The sequence below is a fragment of the Mirounga angustirostris genome, unplaced genomic scaffold (genome assembly GCF_029215605.1).
Source record: "Mirounga angustirostris isolate CCGP_5_RB_7025 unplaced genomic scaffold, mMirAng1.0.hap1 SCAF_14, whole genome shotgun sequence".
Lineage (NCBI taxonomy): Eukaryota > Metazoa > Chordata > Mammalia > Carnivora > Phocidae > Mirounga > Mirounga angustirostris.
Genome location: NW_026991722.1, coordinates 82263786 through 82284761, shown reverse-complemented (window position 1 = coordinate 82284761; position 20976 = coordinate 82263786). Strand labels below are relative to the sequence as shown.

At 43.5% G+C, this 20976-nt stretch overlaps 1 protein-coding gene across 7 annotated transcripts in view; it reads left to right on the top strand.

Moving 5' to 3' along the window:
- CIT (citron rho-interacting serine/threonine kinase) overlaps window positions 1-20976 on the top strand; it is a 165061-nt gene that overhangs the window by 78209 nt on the left and 65876 nt on the right. For all 7 annotated transcript variants that reach the window (XM_064578478.1, XM_064578484.1, XM_064578483.1 and 4 more), the window contains exons 11-19: window positions 913-1018; window positions 1924-2067; window positions 3383-3502; window positions 8521-8691; window positions 8965-9015; window positions 9753-9806; window positions 12193-12333; window positions 14103-14228; window positions 17573-17668. In XM_064578478.1, the coding sequence (XP_064434548.1) occupies window positions 913-1018; window positions 1924-2067; window positions 3383-3502; window positions 8521-8691; window positions 8965-9015; window positions 9753-9806; window positions 12193-12333; window positions 14103-14228; window positions 17573-17668 (1009 nt within the window). The remainder of the gene's footprint in view (window positions 1-912; window positions 1019-1923; window positions 2068-3382; window positions 3503-8520; window positions 8692-8964; window positions 9016-9752; window positions 9807-12192; window positions 12334-14102; window positions 14229-17572; window positions 17669-20976) is intronic.

The window sequence follows — 20976 nt, the reverse complement described above, 5'->3', positions numbered from 1 at the left end:
GAGGAGCAGAGGGAGAGAGAGAAGCAGACTCCCCGCTGAGTGGGGAGCCCGACGCAGGGCTCCATCCCAGGACCCTGGGATCATGACCTGAGCCATGCGTTAGCTGTTTTTATAAAACGGAAACAGAACCAAACTGGCTAGCTTGGGGCTGGAAGAACCAGTAATTGGATCAGTATTGTCACTAATGATGTTTGTTAGGCACTTGCTGTGTTAGCTCACTCTTGCCTCAGGGCCTTTGCATCTTATTCCCCTTCCCTGAGGTTTGCTTCCTTCCAGAGCTTTGGATGGCCAGCACCTTCTTATCCCAGCTCAGATGTCACCGCTCAGAGAGGCCCGTCCTGGTCACCCTTGCTTAGACCAAGCCCCTGACCCATTTCCCTCTCTCACACCATGGCACCCTGTTTCCTTCTTTGCCATCATCTGTAACTTTTTGTTTGTGTGTCTTACTGATGCATTCTGTCTGCCATCTGTGGAAGTCAGCTCTGGGAGGGTGGTGGCCCCCTGTCTTGTTCATAGCTGTTCCAGTACCGGGAACAGAGCAGGTGCCCAGTGCGTATCTGTTTCGTGAGTAAGTGAAAGAAGCTGTGTAGGCACAATGCCGTGCATTTAATGCTCATGCTCCCCTCTGTGGGACGTCCCTTCATCATCCCACCTCATAGATATGGCAACCAGAGCCCAGAGAGGCTGAATCGTTGCCTCAGGTCAACGGCGACTGAGTTTACACCCAGGTCTGCCAGAGTTCTTGCTTCTGTCCACTTCTGCCTCGTGGCCTTGATGTCATCAGAAGCTTCTTGAGCCAGCTCTGTGGACGGCCACAGAACTCTGGCAGGTCCGTTATCTCTGCCACGGGTTCTGAAAGCCTTTTCAGACCCACCTGCTGGCCACCTTGACACTGGCTTTCTTCTTATCTAGGTCTGTCGTGTCAAGTCTGGACTCCCCTGCCAAGACTAGCTCCATGGAAAAGAAACTTCTCATCAAAAGCAAAGAGCTGCAAGACTCCCAGGACAAGTGTCACAAGGTATTTATTTCCGCAGCTGGCCTCCCTCCTTGCTCCAGGATCCTCCCGTCAGTCTATGCCAAGGGATCCGCCTGGGGCCGCTGCTGGCACTGAGCCACCTGATCCATACTGAGCGGGCGAGGCGCTCCCTCCCTCGCTGAAGTCTCGCCTCCAGCAGCTCAGAGGGAGATGAATTCAGGCCTTGACGTTGCTGTTAATCCTTTAAATCTTAACCAGAGGAGGCCCTGGATTTAAAAACGGCCCGTTCCTCAGCATGACCCAGCCAGATGTCTGCTTCTTCCGGCAGGTGGCGTGGGTCCTCACCTGTGGCCGAGTTGCATCCCATCTGCTTTGAGTGATGCGAAGTCTCTCTTCCTAGTCCTTTAAGCCTCCTGCTTATGTAACTGCAGCCACTGTGTTGACTATGCTCAACGTCTCTTAACGCTCACTGTTCCTGCCCAGGGGCAGCTCTCTGGAAGCTCCTAAGACCCACTCCTTGCCTGGGACTCCTCTAAGAGTGCAGACGAATACATATCTCCTTGCCCTGTCCTGGATTGGTCCTCTAGATCTTTGCAAGGAGATGGGGGGGATCAAGATGGATTTGGGATAAAATTAAAGTGACGTGTGCCAAAAACCAAACTAAACCCAAAAAGCGTACAGGTGAAAAATGGTGATTGTGGCTTCCTTGCTCACGGGGCTAGAGAAGTGACCAAGTGTGAACCGAGTCTTGGATGAGAGGAGTGACTTAGCATTGGTGACTGTCCTTACGAAGAACTGTGCACTCCCGGGCGAAGAAGCAATGGTATTTCCTTCCCAACCTTTGGCGAATTAGTGCCAGCCCAGGTGGTTTCGGAGGCTGCTTGAGATTTGATTGCTCCGAACGAACCTCCACGGGCCCTTTTAACCTGTCGATGTGTCTGTTTCAGATGGAGCAGGAAATGACCCGGTTACATCGGAGAGTGTCAGAGGTGGAGGCTGTGCTTAGTCAGAAGGAGGTGGAGCTGAAGGCCTCTGAGACTCAGAGATCCCTCCTGGAGCAGGACCTTGCTACCTACATCACAGAATGCAGTGTGAGCCTTCCCCAAAGTCCCCTTCCCTCGGAGGCGGCACTTCCTGTTGTGTGTGTCTCATCCTGTTTCATGACAGCTTCATGAGGCACATCACAGCCAATGGCAGAGCGTAGAGAGAGAGACAGAGAGAGAGAGAGAGAGAGAGAGAGAGGGAGTGTTCCAAGGCAAGCTGTGTGATTGGCAGGGTAGCCTGAGCCAGGCAGGAGGTCCCAGAACTGTGAGGACTGGGCTCCAGGAGTCCCGGTAGGCTGTGGAGCCTGGACACGGGCCTTGTCGTTGCTGCGGCGAGCGGCCAAGGCTCCAAGCACCTCCCCTCCCAGCCTCTCTGGTCTATACCCCTTCCACCACCAGCAGCCTCGAGAGCCCAACTCCTAAATGAGCACAGGAACATGTATTTTGAATCTGCCTGAGATCTGTTTTCCATTGCTTAGAACCAGTGCAGCAACGAGAAAACTCAGCCTGTAAAAACAAAACAAAACAAAACAAAAAACCCAGGCCCTCTGTCATTATTTACCATGTGACTTTTTTTTTTTTTCCTTTCCTTCACAAGAGTAGACTGTCTTCTCCATTGTCTCGTTAAATTTTTCATTCAGGTGTTTTTTTTTAACGTGGCCAATTAAACAGTCTTAAGAAGTTGAATCACACATTTTTCAAGTTTTTTTTCACAAGGGAGAGGAAATCTATAGAACGTGGCTGATTAAGAATAACTGCTATGTTTCCATTCCAGATTTGGCTGCCTTTCAGTGGTGGGTGAAGTTATTCAGATATGTATCTCAGTGCCACTGAAGCATTGAGGGAACCTTATGGATGAAAGGTGTCCAGGAAACGTAAGCCAGGAGGTGGAATTAGACCCCTTGGGGTCTTAAGTGGCAGTTAGGCAAGAAGGAAGTCATTGCTACTTTGAAAGAGGGATCTATCCTGGAGAGCCCTCTAATATCCGATATTCCAGAACAGGCTTGCTAGCCATCCCAATGGTGGGTTAACGAAAGGCTAAGGGATCTTGTTGGTTTTCAGTCCCAAACACACAAGTAAGTATCTGACAGGACAGGTAGACAGCGGTAAGAGGCAGGTTGTGATGCCAGTTTGCAGTTTCAGGCCGGACCCGTGAGGACACAAGGTTGAGATGATGTTTCTTGAACCGAGCGGTTTTACAGGAAAAACCGGAGCCAGCAACCAACTGGAAGTTGTCAACTTTGCTCCATCACCCGAAACCATCGTGGTGTCTGCGAAGCAGCTTGCAAGCTCCCTTTAATGAATCTTTCCAAACAGAGCAGGAACCACAGGGCATCCCTATTAAAATTTTTGCTTTCCTCAGAGCTTAAAGCGAAGTTTGGAGCAAGCACGGATGGAGGTGTCCCAGGAGGATGACAAAGCACTGCAGCTTCTCCATGATATCAGAGAGCAGAGCCGGAAGCTCCAGGAAATCAAAGAGCAGGTATGACTGCTGCTCAGGTCTGGTACCTAGACCTCTAATTTTAGGGGAGGTGTGTTTCAGGAGGGGCAGAGAGAGGGAAGGGGGGTGGGGGGAAAGAGAGAGAGGTATGTAGGTCATTTGGAAACTGTATATTCTCCATGATTTATATAAATGGTGGAGCGCTTGTTCTAGCTCCTTTTGAAGTCTGCAGCCCAGCATGGCTACTCTTTTCAACGAAAGGTGTAGGTTTAGAACAAAAGTGGCCAAACTGTGGCCCGTGGGGCGAATCTGGCTCACCACCTGTTTTCCATGGCCACGAGCTAAGAATGGCTTTTGCATTTTTAACTGGTTGGGGAAAAAAAAAAGGAAGAAGAATATTTCATGACATGTGAAAATTATATGGAATTCAAATTCCAGCATCCATAAATAAAGTTTTATTGGAACACAGCCATGCCCATTCATTTATGTAGTGTCCGTGGCTGCTTGTCATGTTACAGTGGCAGGGGTGAGTAGTTGTGACAAAGACCATATGGCCTACAAAGCAGAAATTACTTGGTGTCTAACTTTTTACAGAAAAAGTTTGCTGATCTCTGCTTTAGACCATCAAAAAAATTAATATTTTTATAGCTTTTCAGATATACTTTAAGTTTTTGAGAGAAGCCAGGATTATTTCTTTTCTTTCTTTCTTTTTTTTTTTTTTAAGATTGTATTTATTTATCTGAGAGAGAGAGAGAGAGCACGAATGAGGAGAGGAACAGAGGGAGAGGGAGAAGCAGACTCCCTGAGGAGCAGGGAGCCCGACGTGGGGCTGGGTCCCAGGACCCAGGACCCATGACCTGAGCCGAAGGCAGAGGCTTAACCAACTGAGCCACCCAGGCACCCCAAAGCCAGGATATTTCATAGTTTTACTTGTATAAAGATAGAGAAGAAGAGCTTGAGCAGCGAAGCCCGTGTCAGAATTAACCTGGGAAATCTGAGCGCAGAAGGCCATCCCCTGAGTGTTCAGAAAAGAGAATCAAGATGTTTAAAAAGCCTACTTACTCTCTTTCTTTTTTTTCCTTTCTAAAAGGATTTTCTTTCTAGATGGTTCATTTTTATTTTGCTTCATTGTTTCCTTTTTAGCATGGATTTTTCGGTCCTTTCAAGAAACTGTAAATAGAAACTTTAATGAAGAGATGGCAATGAGCGATTGGGAGAGCTGAATTATCAGCTGCCAGGCAACTCTCATTCATTTTAGAAAATCTAATGGAAACAGTGATGGGAATGAACATTTTTGTCTCTGGATAGCACAGACTTAGCCATCTGGGTGGTAATGCAACAGACTCCTGCAAATCATTGATCCATTAGCTTTTCTTTAAAGAAAAAAATGAATGTTTGGGGGTTTTTGTTGGCACAATCTGTGTATCGCCTTACTATTTTAAAGTGATTAGTTAATATCCTTGCTTGATCAAGATGTTATAAATAAACCTGCAAAGGTAATGTTGGCAATCTGTTCTGAAAACCGATACTAATCTTAGAGATTTTGAAGGTAGAGTTTGAAAAATCTGCTCTGACAGTTGACTCATTGTGCCTTTTATCAACATAAAAGTGTCAAGGGACAGGATTCTTTTTCTCCCATTAGTTCAATGTGTTTTGGAGATTTGCTTTTGGTGACATCCTGGGGGAAATGAAAGCCGCATTTGGCCACCAGAGGGAGCAGCTGGTGGCCATGCCTTCCATAGAAACTGAATTAACAGGACATTTTGAAAAGGTGCATGCTGATGGTTGAGTTCAGAGAGATGTCTTTGATGATTCATACAACAGTTGGCATACATGGGGAGTTTTAGATTTAATGACTGCTAGAAGTTTCACTGGGGGGCAGAAAACTTCTCAGCTTCAGATTTTCTTTCTCATCGGAAGATGGATTTATTAAATTGGCGTTTAGTGAATTTTGGGAGACCAGGATGTCTGCAGTCCAGGAAGAAGCATTTCCCGCTTCTCAGCGGACTCCTAGTGTTTCGTTTGCAGCTTGTCGATTCCTCCCAGATTTGGCATTTATTCCCCCCACTTTTTCTCTCAAAAGCTAATTTCTGTACAGCAATTCATGTTTAAATTTTCTAAACATTTTGCTTCTGCTTAGCCACCCCCTATAGAGTGTTTGCATTTGGCTTACAATAAAAACACCTAAGAGTCTCACATGATAGCTCGATTCATGTACCATTACTAGAGATTGCTGATGCCCCTCGCCCCTTCCTCAGGAAGGGGAACAGAAGTTTGAGTAACACAGAAGGCATTGGTGTTTTGGGATTTCTGATTGAATAGGTGTATGTCTGCTAGTTTCTTTCCACAAAACTCTGAGGCTCCATTCAGGAGACTTTAGGGCAGACCTCAAAAGTTGTCCGTGGTTCCCTCTCTTGAGCTCACTCAACACTGACTGACAGTCCATCCCATGCCAAGATACAATCGCTGTCTCTCCGCTCTCCTTGGAAACAGACCTGATTGTCTTCTCTCAGATTTTTCCTGAAGCAGGGATTTGGTTAGCTGTTGGATTTGTAGGATTTCCTTGGAGGAGGCAACATGATAATAGCAGCTCAACAGATGAGGTAGAAATCCTTTTGATGCTTGTAGCAAGCTGGGTACCCCAAGAGCTCAGATTGCTGATAGAGATGTTGCCTGATTCTTGCCTTCCTCCCCCTGAGCACCGGCAGCTCAGGAAAGAGAAATGTTGAAGGGAAAGAACAACGCTCTGTCCTTGCTCTTGACAAAACACAAAAATTACTTACGCTTCTTGCCGGCAGAAGTTCCGGACAGAAAAAGGAGCTTGAGGGTAAAAGATGCCCAAGATTTTCTCTCAGTTCTTTGCTTCCTCTAGAGCTTGGTGTTTGTGCCTGTGAGCAGGGCCAGCAGTACTTTTAGGGACCCATAAAATGCTTTCTTTTTTTTTTTAATCAGAGGAAAAAAATTGAGCTTTTAGGTCAAAGAAACTGTTTTCGTAGATAATACTAATGTTTTTGTCTCTATATGAATGCCATTGGAAAATATATATATTTTTAAAGATTTTATTTATTTGAGAGAGAGAGCACGAGCATGAGCAGGGGGGAGGGGCAGAGGGAGAAGCAGACTCCCCACTGAGCAGGGAACCAATCCCAGGACCCTGAGATCATGACCCTGAGATCATGACCTGAGCCAAAGGCAGACGCTTAACTGACTGAGACACCCAGAGACCCCATAAAATAGAATTTTTCATGCATTTTTTTTTTTAAATGAAGGAGGGGGTCCAGGGAGGCACAGTGCCCAGAGCCGCCAAAGTCATAATGCAACCCTGGCCAAGGGGGCTAGAAAGTAAAGGATGCAAGGATGTATCATTTCACATAATCTGGCTCATGTTCCGCTCTCTCAGTTCAGATAATTATGAGCGGGTTGTGAAGACCTTTGGTTCTGTAACCCAGCTTCAGCCACTTTGTGTGCACCCCCCAGACAGCCTGGTGCCCCATGACTTCTGGGACTGACCTTCAATAATAGTATGCTTAGGGGTGGGAGAAGTAAAATGAGACTGTGCTCCACTCTGGGCTCATTATTTTCCTTTCCCAATTATATAGAGAGGTGTGCTTGCATGAAAACTATCCAGATTTCTTAAGAACATCACCTCTGCTTTAGCGTGCATCTAGGGGAATTGCCTGCTACGATGGGATGAAAGGTTTGCTTTATACCCTGTTATTTGAAAAAATCAATTATTGTTTTTACTGGTTAAAACCATGTCCTTGCTTAATTGATACCTCTTCAATGATTTTCTGGGAGAACAGATCTTAGAGATGTTCACTGTATATTGTGAATATCAAAGATGGTCTTGATTCAATTCCTTGTTCTTTTCACTTTATATCCTCCTCCCACCCTAAGCCACCTTGGATTGGATACACGCTCATTCATAATCCCTATATGCATAAGCTTTGATATTGCTGACAGAATATTTTCATACTTTGCCCCCAAGTTTTCAAAATCATTGCCCATTTCTTCTGGTAAATCCAATTTTGAAAAACCGATTCAAATGTTCTGTTTTGATTTTAGAAATTCATTTTGGAAAAGGTCAGGCTGTTTGGATCACTTTAAAGGTTTGCTCGAAGGAACAAGATAATTCTTTCTCCGGAGTTTTGCTCACAAGTTATTTTGACCAGAGCCAGTGTTTCTGACTCTTCCAAATTTCAGGGTGACTTGGCATTTCAAGAGCAATGTTAAGTTCATCATTCAGTTTGGGGCCCAGAGAAATTAATGGTGAGAAACCGACATGATGAGTTTCACCTTCCAAGATTCTTTCTACCGAGATTTCCAATTACCCCTTGTGCCGTCTGAAAGGTTAATTTTAAAACAAGTACCATATCTAATTGTGTTAGGAGCACATGACTTCTAAAGGACAAATCTATATAAATGATTACCCTTGGAAGAAAGCTACATGTAAGCAGTTTATCCTGGTTGTTTAAAGAACATCCCTTTCAGCTCTCCTGTGTTGCAAATGCCTTAAGGTTCTGTGCTACTTGTGTGGGATTATTTGCTCAAAGGATCTTATTAGATACAGGCACTTATGTTCCAAATGGTGTTACTAATGATACATGATCTACATTAAAACAGTTTAAAGATTTTTATTTATTTGAGAGAGAGAGCGAGAGAGCACGTGAGGGGAGGGGTAGAGGGTGAGGGAGAGAAAGGGAGAGAATCCCAAGCAGACTCCATGTTGAGTGTGGAGCCCAACTCGGGGCTTGATCTCACAGCCCTGAGATGATAACCTGAGCTGAAACCAAGAGTTGGACACTCAACCGACTGAACCAACCAGGTGCTCCTACCTACATTAAGATAGTTTAAAGACTTCATATTCTTATCTCCCTCCTCGCCCTCCCTACACCTCTCCCTTCTGCCCATTTTGATCCATCTTTTCTCTAGGACTGTTCCCTGCCAATCTGTCTTCAACGTGCGTCTTCCCTCCGTGGTCCATGGTCTTCTGTCTTCACTGCCTGTCTTTTCTTTTAGGGGTTCTAAAGTTCACTTTTCTTCCCTTGCCTGCCCTTTAGGAGTACCAGGCTCAAGTGGAAGAAATGAGGTTGATGATGAATCAGTTAGAAGAGGACCTTGTTTCGGCAAGGAGACGGAGTGATCTCTATGAATCGGAGTTGAGAGAGTCTCGGCTCGCTGCTGAAGAGTTCAAGCGGAAAGCGACAGAATGTCAGCATAAACTAATGAAGGTAGCCAGCCACCAAAACACCCAGAAGGCTGTTTTTGGGGTAGACTCCTGGATGATCTTAGTAAGAATAAAGGGAATACTAGCTTCATGAGTGTATGTTTGCGGAATAATGGAATACTCTGCCAAGCTCCTGGTCTTTTTTTATAGAATATAACCTAGTTATCATCATCATCATCATCATCATCTGGCCGTAGAGACCAAGAAAGTACGGTAGTCTCTGTAAGACTTTTAGGTGCTTGAGATTTTCCAATATGTTTTATCTCTTAACTTATAGGCTAAGGATCAAGGGAAGCCTGAAGTGGGAGAATATTCCAAACTGGAGAAGGTATTTTCCATTGTTGGTATTGCTATTTTTGGTAGATAATCTGTAAAAATTTTTTTTTAAGATTTTATTTATTTGAGAGAGAGAGCTCACACATGTGGGGGTGGGGTGGGGTGGGGTAGAGGAGCAGAGGGAGAGGGACAGGCAGACTTACACTGAGTGTGGAGCCCAATGCAGGGCTCTATCTCATAACCCTGAGATCACGAGCCATAATCAAGAGCTGGACACTTAACTTATTGAGCCACCCAGGTGCCTTGATAATCTTTTATATGTTACTCTCCATGGCTAGTCATTGGTTAAGAATACTCTTGCAATGGATAGAGAACTCTCTTCCAGGTTTATTACGATGGTCAATCTCTGGGCAACCACATTTAGCTTTAGCTGTGGTTCTAAAAGGGATAAAAGACACCTCATTTTTTGTCATGCCTGATCACAGTAACATACAAACCAAGACACCTAGTAAAACATAGGTGAAAATTTCTGTAGTCTTAAGGCACTGGGCAACTATGATTCTCTTGCCATTTGTGTGTTGCTGGTTCTAGGGAAGTAGCATGGAGGTTTTCCTTGGGACATTCAAAGACTTCTCTGATAGGCCTCTGTTCTTCCTCTCCATTAGTAGGGGCTGGAAAACAGAACAAAAAGACCCCACAGAAGCCTTCAGACAATAGCACTGCACTAAATGTAGCAAGACAGTCATGCCAATTTACCTTTTGCTTTATTTCCTGGAATTTTAATTGTAGATCAATGCTGAGCAACAGCTCAAAATTCAGGAGCTCCAAGAGAAGCTGGAAAAGGTAAGCCCTAGGTGATTTTTTGGGAGCTTGCCCCTCATTTCCAAATACTTTTCTTTGCCTTGTCCTGGAACCCAAAAGATGAAAGAGATGGAACTAGTCAGCCAGCACCGAGGAAAATGAAGGGCAAGTGAGCTATTACCTGAAATATCAGAGTTCTGAATATAGTTTTTCCTTTTGAGACATGTCAGCAGTGTTTATTTTTAAAAACTCAAGCTGCGTGAGACTCTCAAGTAAAAGTTCTAATTATACTATGACAGGAACCCAAGAGGCCAAGAGGCCAGCTTCTCTCCCTTCAGGGGGCCAGGCTCCCCGTTTTGCACATTTGTAAGAGAAGCAGGGGTTGTTCAAGACCCAGACGGCTTTCAGTGAGAAACCGTGGGCAGCCTTCCTGCCCATTGGAAGACTGGGGGAGCTGGGGAGTCATCTCTGGGTGGGGGAGGGGGTGGATTTGGTTTATAGCATCCTGTGCAGTTGGTTTAATGACCCTCCCCTTGGCTGAACACTGGAAATGCTAATGCATGGTCCAGAATGGATGTGGTTCTGAGACATGCCCATCACAGCAAAAATGTCCATGTGTTTCCTGGCCTGGTTTAATAGAGCCTCTTCTCATTTACTCTTTTTTTGTTGTTGTTTTTTTAAAGTTGTGGTGAAAAACACATAACATTAAATTTACCGTCTTGGCCATTTTTTAAAAAAAGGTTTATTTATTTGAGAAAGAAAGAGTGTGTGCATCTGTGCTGTGCGTGCAGGTTGGGGGAGGGGCAGAGGGAGAGACTCTTTAAGCAGACTCCTGCTGAGTGTGGAGCCTGACTCGGGGCTTGATCTCACAACCCGTGAGATTATGATCTGCGCTGAAACCAAGAGTCGGCTGCTTAAGCGACTGAGCCACCCAGGCACCCCTACCATCTTAACCATTTTAAGTATAGAGTTTGGTAGTGTTAAGTATGCTCACATCGCTGCGCAGTGGATCTCTAGAACTTTTTCATCTGGCAAAACTGAAACTCTTGACCTGCTAATTTTCCTTCCTTCCTCCCCCTAGCCCTTGGTAAACCACCTTTCTGTGTTCTGTTTCTGTGATTTGGACTACTTTAGAGACTTCAAATGAGTAGCGTCATAGAATATTTGTTCTTTCATGACTGGCTTACTTCGTTTAGCATAATGTCCTTGAGGTTCATCCATGTTGTAGCGTGTGACAGGGTTTCCTTCTTTTTAAAGACTGCGTGATATTCCATTGTGTAGACAGACCACATTTTGTTCATCCGTTCATCCGTCCCCGTCTCACTGATCCTGGAGATCACTAATGAAAGCCTCTACCGCCCTCTTTCAGCTAGACATTTGTCTGAGGATTCACGTTTCTATCTAGAACTGTGTTCTCTAGCGGAAGTATGATGCAAGTCACAAGTGTCAGCTTCTGGTGTAATTTTAAATCTTCTAGTAGCCACGTTAAACAGGCAAAAAGAAACAGGTGAAGTTATTTGAATGATACAGTTTATTTAATCTGATAGAGCCAAAATATCGTTGCAGCGTTGTGTCGATAGTAAAACATTCACACTGTTTCAGTTTTTAAATGAATCAAACGTAAGTTACATTAAAAATTAATTTTCCAGCCACATCAGCCACATTGCAAGTGCTCAAGGGCCACCTGTGGCCAGTGGCTCCTGTGTTGGACAGTGCTGATCTCAAAGATGAAGTTTTCTTGAAGTTTTGACTTTTTAAAAATTATAATTCAAAGCAAATAAGTGTGAGATTGTTGGTTTCTTACCCTCAGATCTTTGCTATGATGCTATAGGAGCTTCAATATAGATAAGACCCAAGTGAAAATTAACTTAAAAAGGTTTAGCTGTTTTTTTTTTTTCTTTTTAAGCACAGATTTGTGAATTACCAGGGAACTCTATGGTTGTTGTAGGCTTTGATAGGTTGAAGGAAAGCTGACAGTTTTTATCCTTTTTTAAATAAAAGTAGTACAGATTCCCCATAGGAAAATGAGCAAATGAGATAATTAAATAAGAAGAAACTGAGGGTAAACACATTCACACCTGGGTAGGTAAGTCCTGCTAGGCCTTTCTGTTTGCATTTACTATGTTGCATTGCATCTAAGATACTAATCATTATCAGATACACTGTATCTGTGCACCCCCAAGAAGGAAAAATTGCTGTCCATTTTAACTGTAAGATGCATTCCAAATTCAGTGATGTTAAAATATATACATAAGTGCACTTTAGTGGAGAGGAAATGCAGAATAAAGTGAATGTTAGTGGGTTTTGAAAATGGATCTGGTACATATATACTTAGTATTGCCTGACTTTTCCCCGTTGAGGAGATCGTCACTATCTTTTCATGTGAATGACTTTGGCCATCTGTCTCCTGTACCTTCTCCCCGGGTAGGCTGTAAAAGCCAGCACAGAGGCCACCGAACTGCTGCAGAATATCCGCCAGGCGAAGGAGCGAGCCGAGCGTGAGTTGGAGAAGCTGCAGAACCGGGAGGACTCCTCTGAAGGCATAAAAAAGAAGCTGGTGGAGGCCGAGGTGAGCAGGGGTCCTCAGCCCGCGGTGGACTGAGACCGGGTCCCGGTGTGGCTGCCCATGAGCAGCCGACCAGCTTTGGGCCGTGCCAAGGAGAAGACACTGCAGAACCACTGTCCCTTCTGCCAGTCCCTTTGAAACCTGAGAGGCTTGGCAACGTTTCCCCAAAGGGGAAGAAAAGACTGGTCACAGCAGCTTCAAGTAGAAAGATGTCCTGATAAGCGTGTTGCCTTTCTGTTCCTTTTCCTCTGGCCTCACGAACCTGGGAAGATTTACATTTCAGTAGATGAACTGTAATGCTCTCCCTCAGTTTCTCTTTTTCTTCTCTCTGCACCCTTGTTTTTCCTTGCCTCCTCCCCACAGAGTTAATAACGTTACCTTTCAAGGCTTCAGCTCTTACCTGTGTGTCGATGTCCCCCCGCCCCCGCCACCCCGGGGCCTGTATTTTGGGCCTCTTCTCTCCCTCGAATTCTTTGTTGTTGTTGTTGTTGCTGAAATATTTGATATAATTATACAGGAAACACATGAGTGTCTTCTCGTTGTAAAAAACTTGAACAGTACTGAAGAATGGAGAATCAAAAGTAAAACTTCCCCCTTACTCCCCTCCACCTCCCCCGCCGCCTTGGTGATTGTCCCAGAGAATAAACAGATTGTAGTTGATTTACACCTCCCCCCACCCCGCCCAGGCTCTCTGCTTTCCCCTGCCCCGGTCCCGGCTGGTGCATCACATCTAGAATGAACTCCGTGTCTTCCCTCATGAGCAGGGCTCCCTTCTTAATCTCCTCATGCCAGTCAGGGCCACCATCACTCATCTGGTCACCCCAGGCTTGAAACCTTGACGTTGTCTGTTCTCCTTGCTCCCTGCCATTCAGTGAGCCGCTCAGTCCTAGAAATCCAGCCCCGCTGTCTCCCCCGTTCACTCCTGCTTGCCATTTCTGTGGGCCTCCTCAGGGTCCAGGCCTTCTTCCCCTTAGTTGAGCACATTTAGTCATTTCAGGGCCCTCCACTTTCCATCTTCCCTTCCTGCCCATTGGCTCATTCAGTGTAAGACTCACGGGCCTCAACACAAGGCTCATCAGCACCCCCTGGCCCATCCCAGAGCTTTCAAAGCTTCCCTGTGTCTTACGTGCACCCCTGAACTTGGTACATGAAACTCTGAGCCATCCGACCCACTAGTGCTCCCTTTTACCTTCCCTCCTACTCTGTCCCCTAACGCATCTTATGCCCTAGCCGCTGGAGGCTTCACCTGGGGCCTCACCGGCTCCCTACCCCCTCCATATTTGTGCTAATGCATCTGCCTTCGTCTGAAGGGCCCTCCACCCTCCCTCCCCACTCCAGCCTGGGTATCCCAGCGCCCTCCAAAGCTCACATCTCTGTGACTTCTCCCCTGAGCTCGTTCAGTGAAAAGGCCTCTCTCCTGCCTGCAACCTCCCCTGTCTTAACCTATATTATGTTTCTTTGTGTTTGTCTTATCTTTTCCAAGGGCAGGAATTCTGTCGGCTTCCTCTCCATATTTTCTGTGATGCCTAGTGTGATACTTTGCAGATAGTAGGTGCTTGGTAAATATTTGAATGAATGAATGCACTCTTATAGCCCAACACAACCAAGTACTTGGATTCTAGAATTTTCTTTTCCTCACCGTTGCTTCGGGTGCCTGAGACTTCTCTTCCTGCCTTGCGCGTATGCTTCTCGAGGGCGCTCTCCCTCGGTGCAGGCGCTATGCCCGTAGCAGTTACTCCATTAAAACTCTCTGATTGATTCATGATCTACAGGAACGCCGCCATTCTCTGGAGAACAAGGTAAAGAGGCTAGAGACCATGGAGCGTAGAGAAAACAGACTGAAGGATGACATCCAGACAAAATCCCAACAGATCCAGCAGATGGCTGATAAAATTCTGGTGAGCAGGAACAAAGGCTGAAAAGTTAAAAGACAACAGGTTAGAGGTTGCAGAGGGAAGGGGGTGAAAAGAGGAACGGAACGCCGTCACCCAGGGGAGGTGTCACCGAGTAGGCGAATGGAGAGAAGTGGCTTCAGTGTCTGCCCCCATGCTAGGATAGCACGAATAACCAAATGTTGGACGTCTCGGCACTGGTAACAGATCCGTAAATAATATTTTTCCGCTCTGTTTGCTACCGCCTGACATTTTAAAACATGAACGTGCGTCCTCTGTCATTTCCGATATGTTTTTACAGGAGCATTGACGTACTTCTATCAGCAGAGTTTTGTATGGCTGTTAACTTTGCAATGGCAATTTGCAAAACAGTGGGGATTTAGACCCTTAAAACCAAAACCCAGATTTTTGCTTTTGGAGAAGAAAGAAATTAGTCATGCAGGGTTGTTTTTCGCAGAGTAGTATTTGTCATAGATCTCTGTTCACCCACTCACTCTCTCTGCTACAGTTGGTTATTAGTATTATTTTTCGCCCTTAATTTCCTTAGATGTAGCAGGTCTTTTTTTAGGTTTGTAAACCATCATGATTCTGTTTCCGGCTCTGGTGACCAAATTAACTTCATCACGGAAAGCCAGCTTGGGTGCTACTTACAGATGTGGTGAGGTTTTGTCCCAGGCAGGTGAATTTTTAAAGGACTATCCTTGGATCTCAGTCCTAAAGCCAGGAATGTGTGCCACGTTTGGGAGTCTTAGTGTTGACATGGAATCTGTTCATAGCCCCCTCCACTCTGCCCCTAGGAGAGACCCTGGACTGTTCCTTTCCACCATAAGGAGGCGAGGCGGTGAGCAGGGCAGTGCGTCTCTCTCTGTGTCTTTCTGCATCACTTCTGGAAAGTGGGTCACCTGCAACTATATGAACTCAAGAATGGCCAATTTATAGGCCTATCGTTAATACCAAAACCAAAAAAAACACCCCAAACCCTTCAAAACTTTACCTGTCTATGTTTGCATATATTCACGAAGATATGGATGCTCTTGAGCGAACAGGTGAAAGAGAAATTGGTTGAACTGTTTTGCTTTAACACACAGTCTTCGTATATACGTCTGCACACCAAGGCAAATGTGACTGTTAGTCTACCCTTTCTGTTCTCTTGTTCCATCATCAAAGTTTCTCTTGGCGATTGTCAAGTGTGTGAATTTTATCGTGAGTAAAATTAGATCCTACCGAGATCTCACCACCGCTGTCCCTTGCTTGGTGCAAACAAAGTGGTTAAGTCTCCTGTGGTTGCAAAGTGTTTCTCTGTTTAATGGTGATGTGTTCATTCATTCATTCAACAAATATTTAATGAGCTTCTACTATGTGCCAAGCACTGTTCTAGGAGCTGGAAATGTAGCAGCGAACACCAATGTTTGCATAATAGGACTGAAGAGTTTGATCCAATACATAGAGAAAAGATAACGTTTTACAAAAATGACAACAACAACAAAAAATGCCAAACCACCAAGAAGTCAGATTTAGAATATCTGCTTTTCCAAAGATTCACTTGCTATTAAAATGTAGGAGTAGAGAGTTCTACCTTCTCGGATTCTGTGTTGTAAACTCCCATTGACATATAGACCAGAAATCAGGTTTTCAAGTCGTCAGTTCAGGGATCTGAGTTTTTGACCTGTTTTTAGACTCTGCTTTCCATTCCTGTGCTCTCTTAGGAGGACCGAAACTCAGACAAGATGATTATCAAGCGATTTCTTACATAAAGAAAAAGTAAACAGATTTCTTTGTTTGAGAGTATCTTGCCACCTGCCTGACTACCTTTGTGGTTGTGACTTTATTTATTGGAAAGTGCCTTTTGCTCAAGAAACCTGTGCTTAGACTGTGAAGTACCCAGGACGTGGGCAGAGGGGGTCCTTACTACTGCCATATAATGATGATGCTTGGAAACAGATCCCCAAATGTCATTTGCTTTAAAATATTTGCTATTCTGATAAGACCTTTTTAAAACAGGTAATTGAGGTTCTCATTATAGCAAAGTCTTTTGCTTTAATGAAAGAAGTCATTGCAGGAGATCCTTTAGTGCACATAAAGCCTTTAAAGTATGTTTTTATTAATTAAAATCCTGTTTACATTCAACTTTTCAAGATCACATCTGTTAGACAGCAATAGATCTTGTGCACCTGGTCTTAAAATTGAACACTTTACTGGCCCCCAAAGCAAAGTCAATGCTTGTAGGCTTTAGAATTTCAAAAGCTTAATCAGTAACATTTTATGTGCATGTGAATCTGAAACTATTTCCCCCACCCCCCATTTTAAGGACATATCCTGTATAATTTCCTCATTCTTCAAAATTCTCATAATTACTTCTACTTCAAGGAAAAATTTCATAACTGTGAAGAGATGAAAACTTGGGGTAATGACTTTTGATATTAGTAATTAACTAATGGATCCAGATTCATAAGAATTAATGTGGATGTAGAAATCTGCATTTAGAGAATGTTTCAGTGGATTGAATGCTGTCTTTTATAAGATCAGTTTATAATACACTGGCAAATGAATTGGTATAATTTTCAAATGAATAACAATTTTGTTTAAAAGCAGAAATCTTAGAACGAAGGGAATGTTAAGTCTGAACTATTTATATCACTCCAAATTCTCTTCCCATCTTTAATATATATGCATACATATTTGGGTCATTATTATCACTGTATTTTATGTTCTACTTTGTTCCCATTAGCATTGTAGCCTATAAACATGATATCATATGAACATCTCCAGATGTTCACATTCTCTACACACCAATCAGTTAAAACAAAAATCATTCAAACCTCAAAGTGTTTGAATTGTAACATTACCTTTCTTTCCATAGCTAGGGTGAGCAATCCTGTTGATAATCAGGAAAACACAAAATATTTTTTATCATAATAAAATAACTTGAAATTTAAAAGAAATTAAAATTACTTCTTTTCATTTAAGGCTGTTATGACAGTGAAAATGGCCTGGGGCTCAAGGCAGTGGGCAGGGCCTTTGTGCTGCACTAAATTTTTAAATGTTGCCTTGTGACTGTCCTTTCTCTGTGCACAGATGAAGAGCTGCCTTTGTTTGACCTGTCACACTGACAGTGTTCTGATCCCAGCCCACCAGCTGTGTGTGTATGTGTGTGAATACTTGGACCCGGAAACCCCAGGGCCAAGGATCGGTGGTGGTTTCCTTCCCAAGAGCCTTAGGGCTAGTCATGAAGGAACATGTGCCTGTTGCTTGTGGTGCCAATGCCAAAGTCATGTTTCCCGTGAATGTCTAACACACCTGAGCTATGTCTTTCCCTTTGCACACCTGACCGTCTGTTCCTTTGTGTCCAGGAGCTGGAGGAGAAGCACCGTGAGGCCCAGGTCTCAGCCCAGCACCTAGAGGTGCACCTGAAACAGAAAGAACAGCACTACGAGGAAAAAATTAAAGTAAACACACTTTCTGATCTTCCCCAGCATTCTTCCTCTGGCATGACCTAGCTTCTCTCTCTTCCTGGGCACTTTGGGCTCCTTCTTGCTAGACCCAAGGCCTGTTTGGGGTAAATGCTGTCCTCAGGCCATGGTGGGAGGTTTTGGGGTATTAACCCATGTGGGGGATGTTAAAAAATATATATTTTTTTAAATTATTAATCTCAGTTCTGTCTTTTTTTTTTTTTTTAAGATTTTATTTGAGAGAGAGAAGTAGAGAGAGAGAGAGAGAGAGAGCATGAGGGGGGGGAGGGTCAGAGGGAGAAGCAGACTCCCTGCTGAGCAGGGAGCCTGATGCGGGACTCAATCCCGGGACTCCAGGATCATGACCTGAGCCAAAGGCAGTCACTTAACCAACTGAGGCACCCAGGTGCCCCTCTCAGTTCTGTCTTTAATGTATTTTTTGCCCCACTGTCATTCAGTCCATGATGATTTAGATTTAGCCACAGACTCACCATTCTTTGCTTTAATTTCCTTCCTGCATCTCAGACCTGAACATTTTCCTTTTGTTTAAAGTATATCCCTGAGGACTTTCCTTAGCGAAGACCTGATGGTGACAAGGTCCCGGTCCCGTGTGTCTGAAAGTATCTTTATTTCACACTCATTCTTGAAAGGTGTTCTGCCTGGGGATAGAATTTGGGGTTGACAGTTATTTGTTATGACACCCTTTGAAGGTATCACTCCATTGTCTTTTGACTTTCATTATTGCTAATGAGAAGTCAGCTGTCGGTCTAACCGTTGCTTTCTTTGAAAATCATCGCTCTTTTTTGTTTGGCTGCTTTTAAAATTTTGCTCGGTCTTTAATTTTCTAAAGTTTTACTATGATGTATCTAAATGCAGATTGATTATTTATTTTGCTCAAGATATACAGGACTTTAAAATATATTGGTATCTGTTATCAATTCTGGAAAATTATTGGTCACTATATCTCAAATATTGTCCCTTTTCCTTCCTTCTTCCTTTTTGAGGCTTTGAGTAGGCATCATGTGTGATTTTTTTCATATTTTCCATTTCTTTATCTGTCGAAGCACATTGGGGGTAAGTTCTGACTGATTTTCCACTTTACTAATTCTTACCTGTCAAATCTACTGTTAAATCCATCCAGTGAGTTTTAAATTTCAGTTACTGTATTTCTGGTTTCTAGACATTTTATTTGGCTCCTTCCCAAGTTTAGTAGATTATTTAAGACAATAATTTTCTATTTCCTGCATTCATTTTTAAGCTTGTCTTTTATTTCTTTAAACACATTAGCATAGTTGTTTTATGTTCTTTATCTGATAATTCCAGTATCTGATGTATCTGAAGGTCTGTTTCTGCTCTGTTGTTTCTCTTTGTTGTTCTTCACAGTGCCTGCCTTCTTCTTTTTTTAAATAAGGTTTTATTTATTTACTTGACAGTGAGATGGAGAGCACAAGTAGGCAGAGCTGCAGGCAGAGGGAGAGGGAGAAGCAGGCTCTCCACTGAGCAGGGACCCTGACGCAGGGCTTGATGCCAGGACCCTGGGATCATGACCTGAGCCGAAGGCAGAGGCATAACTGACTGAGCAACCCAGGCGCCCCTCACGGTGCCTGTCTTCTTGTGTGCTTGGTCAGCTGCTCATTTTCTTTAGAAAATTATTAATGGGAATTCTTTGAGGCATTGAATGGAAATGTGTACTCCCTTCGGGGGTGGCCCTGGGCTTAGACTTTTCTGTCTTCTTACCCTTTGAGGCTATTAAAAATGAAGTTCAAGTTTATTTGGTTCAGCAAATTCCTCAAGTTAAAAACAGCTTTGTGCTCATCTTAACTCTCTAGGTTTCTGCTGTCACTTAGAATTTTAGTTTCTAATTTCTTAGTCTCTTGCCAATTTTTGGGACAACGTTTTCTATATTTTATCTAGCATTTTAAATCATTTCCCATAGAAGAGTTGGCCTAAATAATCTAGCCCGTTGTATAAAATATTAAATTCAATTGTTATTTCGATTATTGAAATTATAATTTCAATTCAGTTATTAATAAATTCAGCAATCAGAAAAAATGCCAGCTTATTTATTTCCTTTTAAAATCACATCACATTTTCATTATGACTTTGTACCAAGCCTTTAACTCAGTTCTTATGTTCCTGAGAATCAGATATTGATCATTACATCTTAAATATTATCTTCCCCTTCCAAATCAGACAATGAAGGAGGCTTTTAATTTTTGTGATGATCCTGTTAATAGATTTTGTTGGTATTTTCTGTTCCTTTTTTGGAAAACCAAACATGTATATGCCCACACAGCACAGCATCATCATCCTCACCACCCTGGTACCTTCGTTTTTCGTTTGTTTGTTTTGTTTGTTTTTTAACCCCTGGTGTTACTTTTGGTTATTCTTCGTGAAGAAAAATACAGAAAAATAACTCAGAAGTGACTTCAAAGTGTTGTAGTGTGACCCCCTACTCAGTGTATTTTAAACTTTATATACAAATGCTTTTGATCTGATTTCTTACTGGCTTCCCAATTTTTATCTTTGGAATAAACCAACTTCCAGAACATTACGAGAATGTATGCAGTAGTCCACTGACACCTTTGCATGACGAAAATAGCCATTCATAAAATTAATTCTGTAATTTGGGTGAGTATATTGACTTTCCTGTCTGAAAGCTGTGTTCTGTCTTAAATTGATGTAAATGTCTATAATGGTTCTCTCATTTCAAGTTCCTTGCTTCCCTCCCATGCATCTCTTTTCTTGTTTGTCCTTCCACCAGTTTAACCCTATCAAAGTTGAGGTGTGTGCGTTTTTGATAGAGACCTATTCCTCTCTACCTCTTACTGGGCTCCATCATGGCCCAAAGTTGAGGTTTTATTTTGAGCATGAGTCGCCCTGAAAATGTGTTTCATTGCCTTAGCACCCCATACAGAGGAGCATACCTGGTCCAGGTACTGTGTGGTCTCCATAGCCTTCTAGATGGAAAGAACTTTGTTTTATAGATCCTAGGGAATGTTATGGAAAGACCTGTTTTCTTCTGTCTTCCCTACTGGAATCTTTATGAAACCATTTCTTTTTAGCCTGTCTTGCCTTGTGCTTCCTGTTCCAGCCTCTCTAAGGCCATTTTAGTAATAATCATGGTCATACCCTAGATTCTGTCCTTTTCTTGTTTGTAATTTTAGAATCAACCCCAACATCCTAGAGAATGGGCCACTTCTCCTGTTGAGCTTCTCCCCTCCTCCCTTGACCTGTCCTCCACCTTTTGTTCTTCTCCACAGACTCCCAATCTATTTTTTTCATCAGTCAGTTCTAGTTTAAAG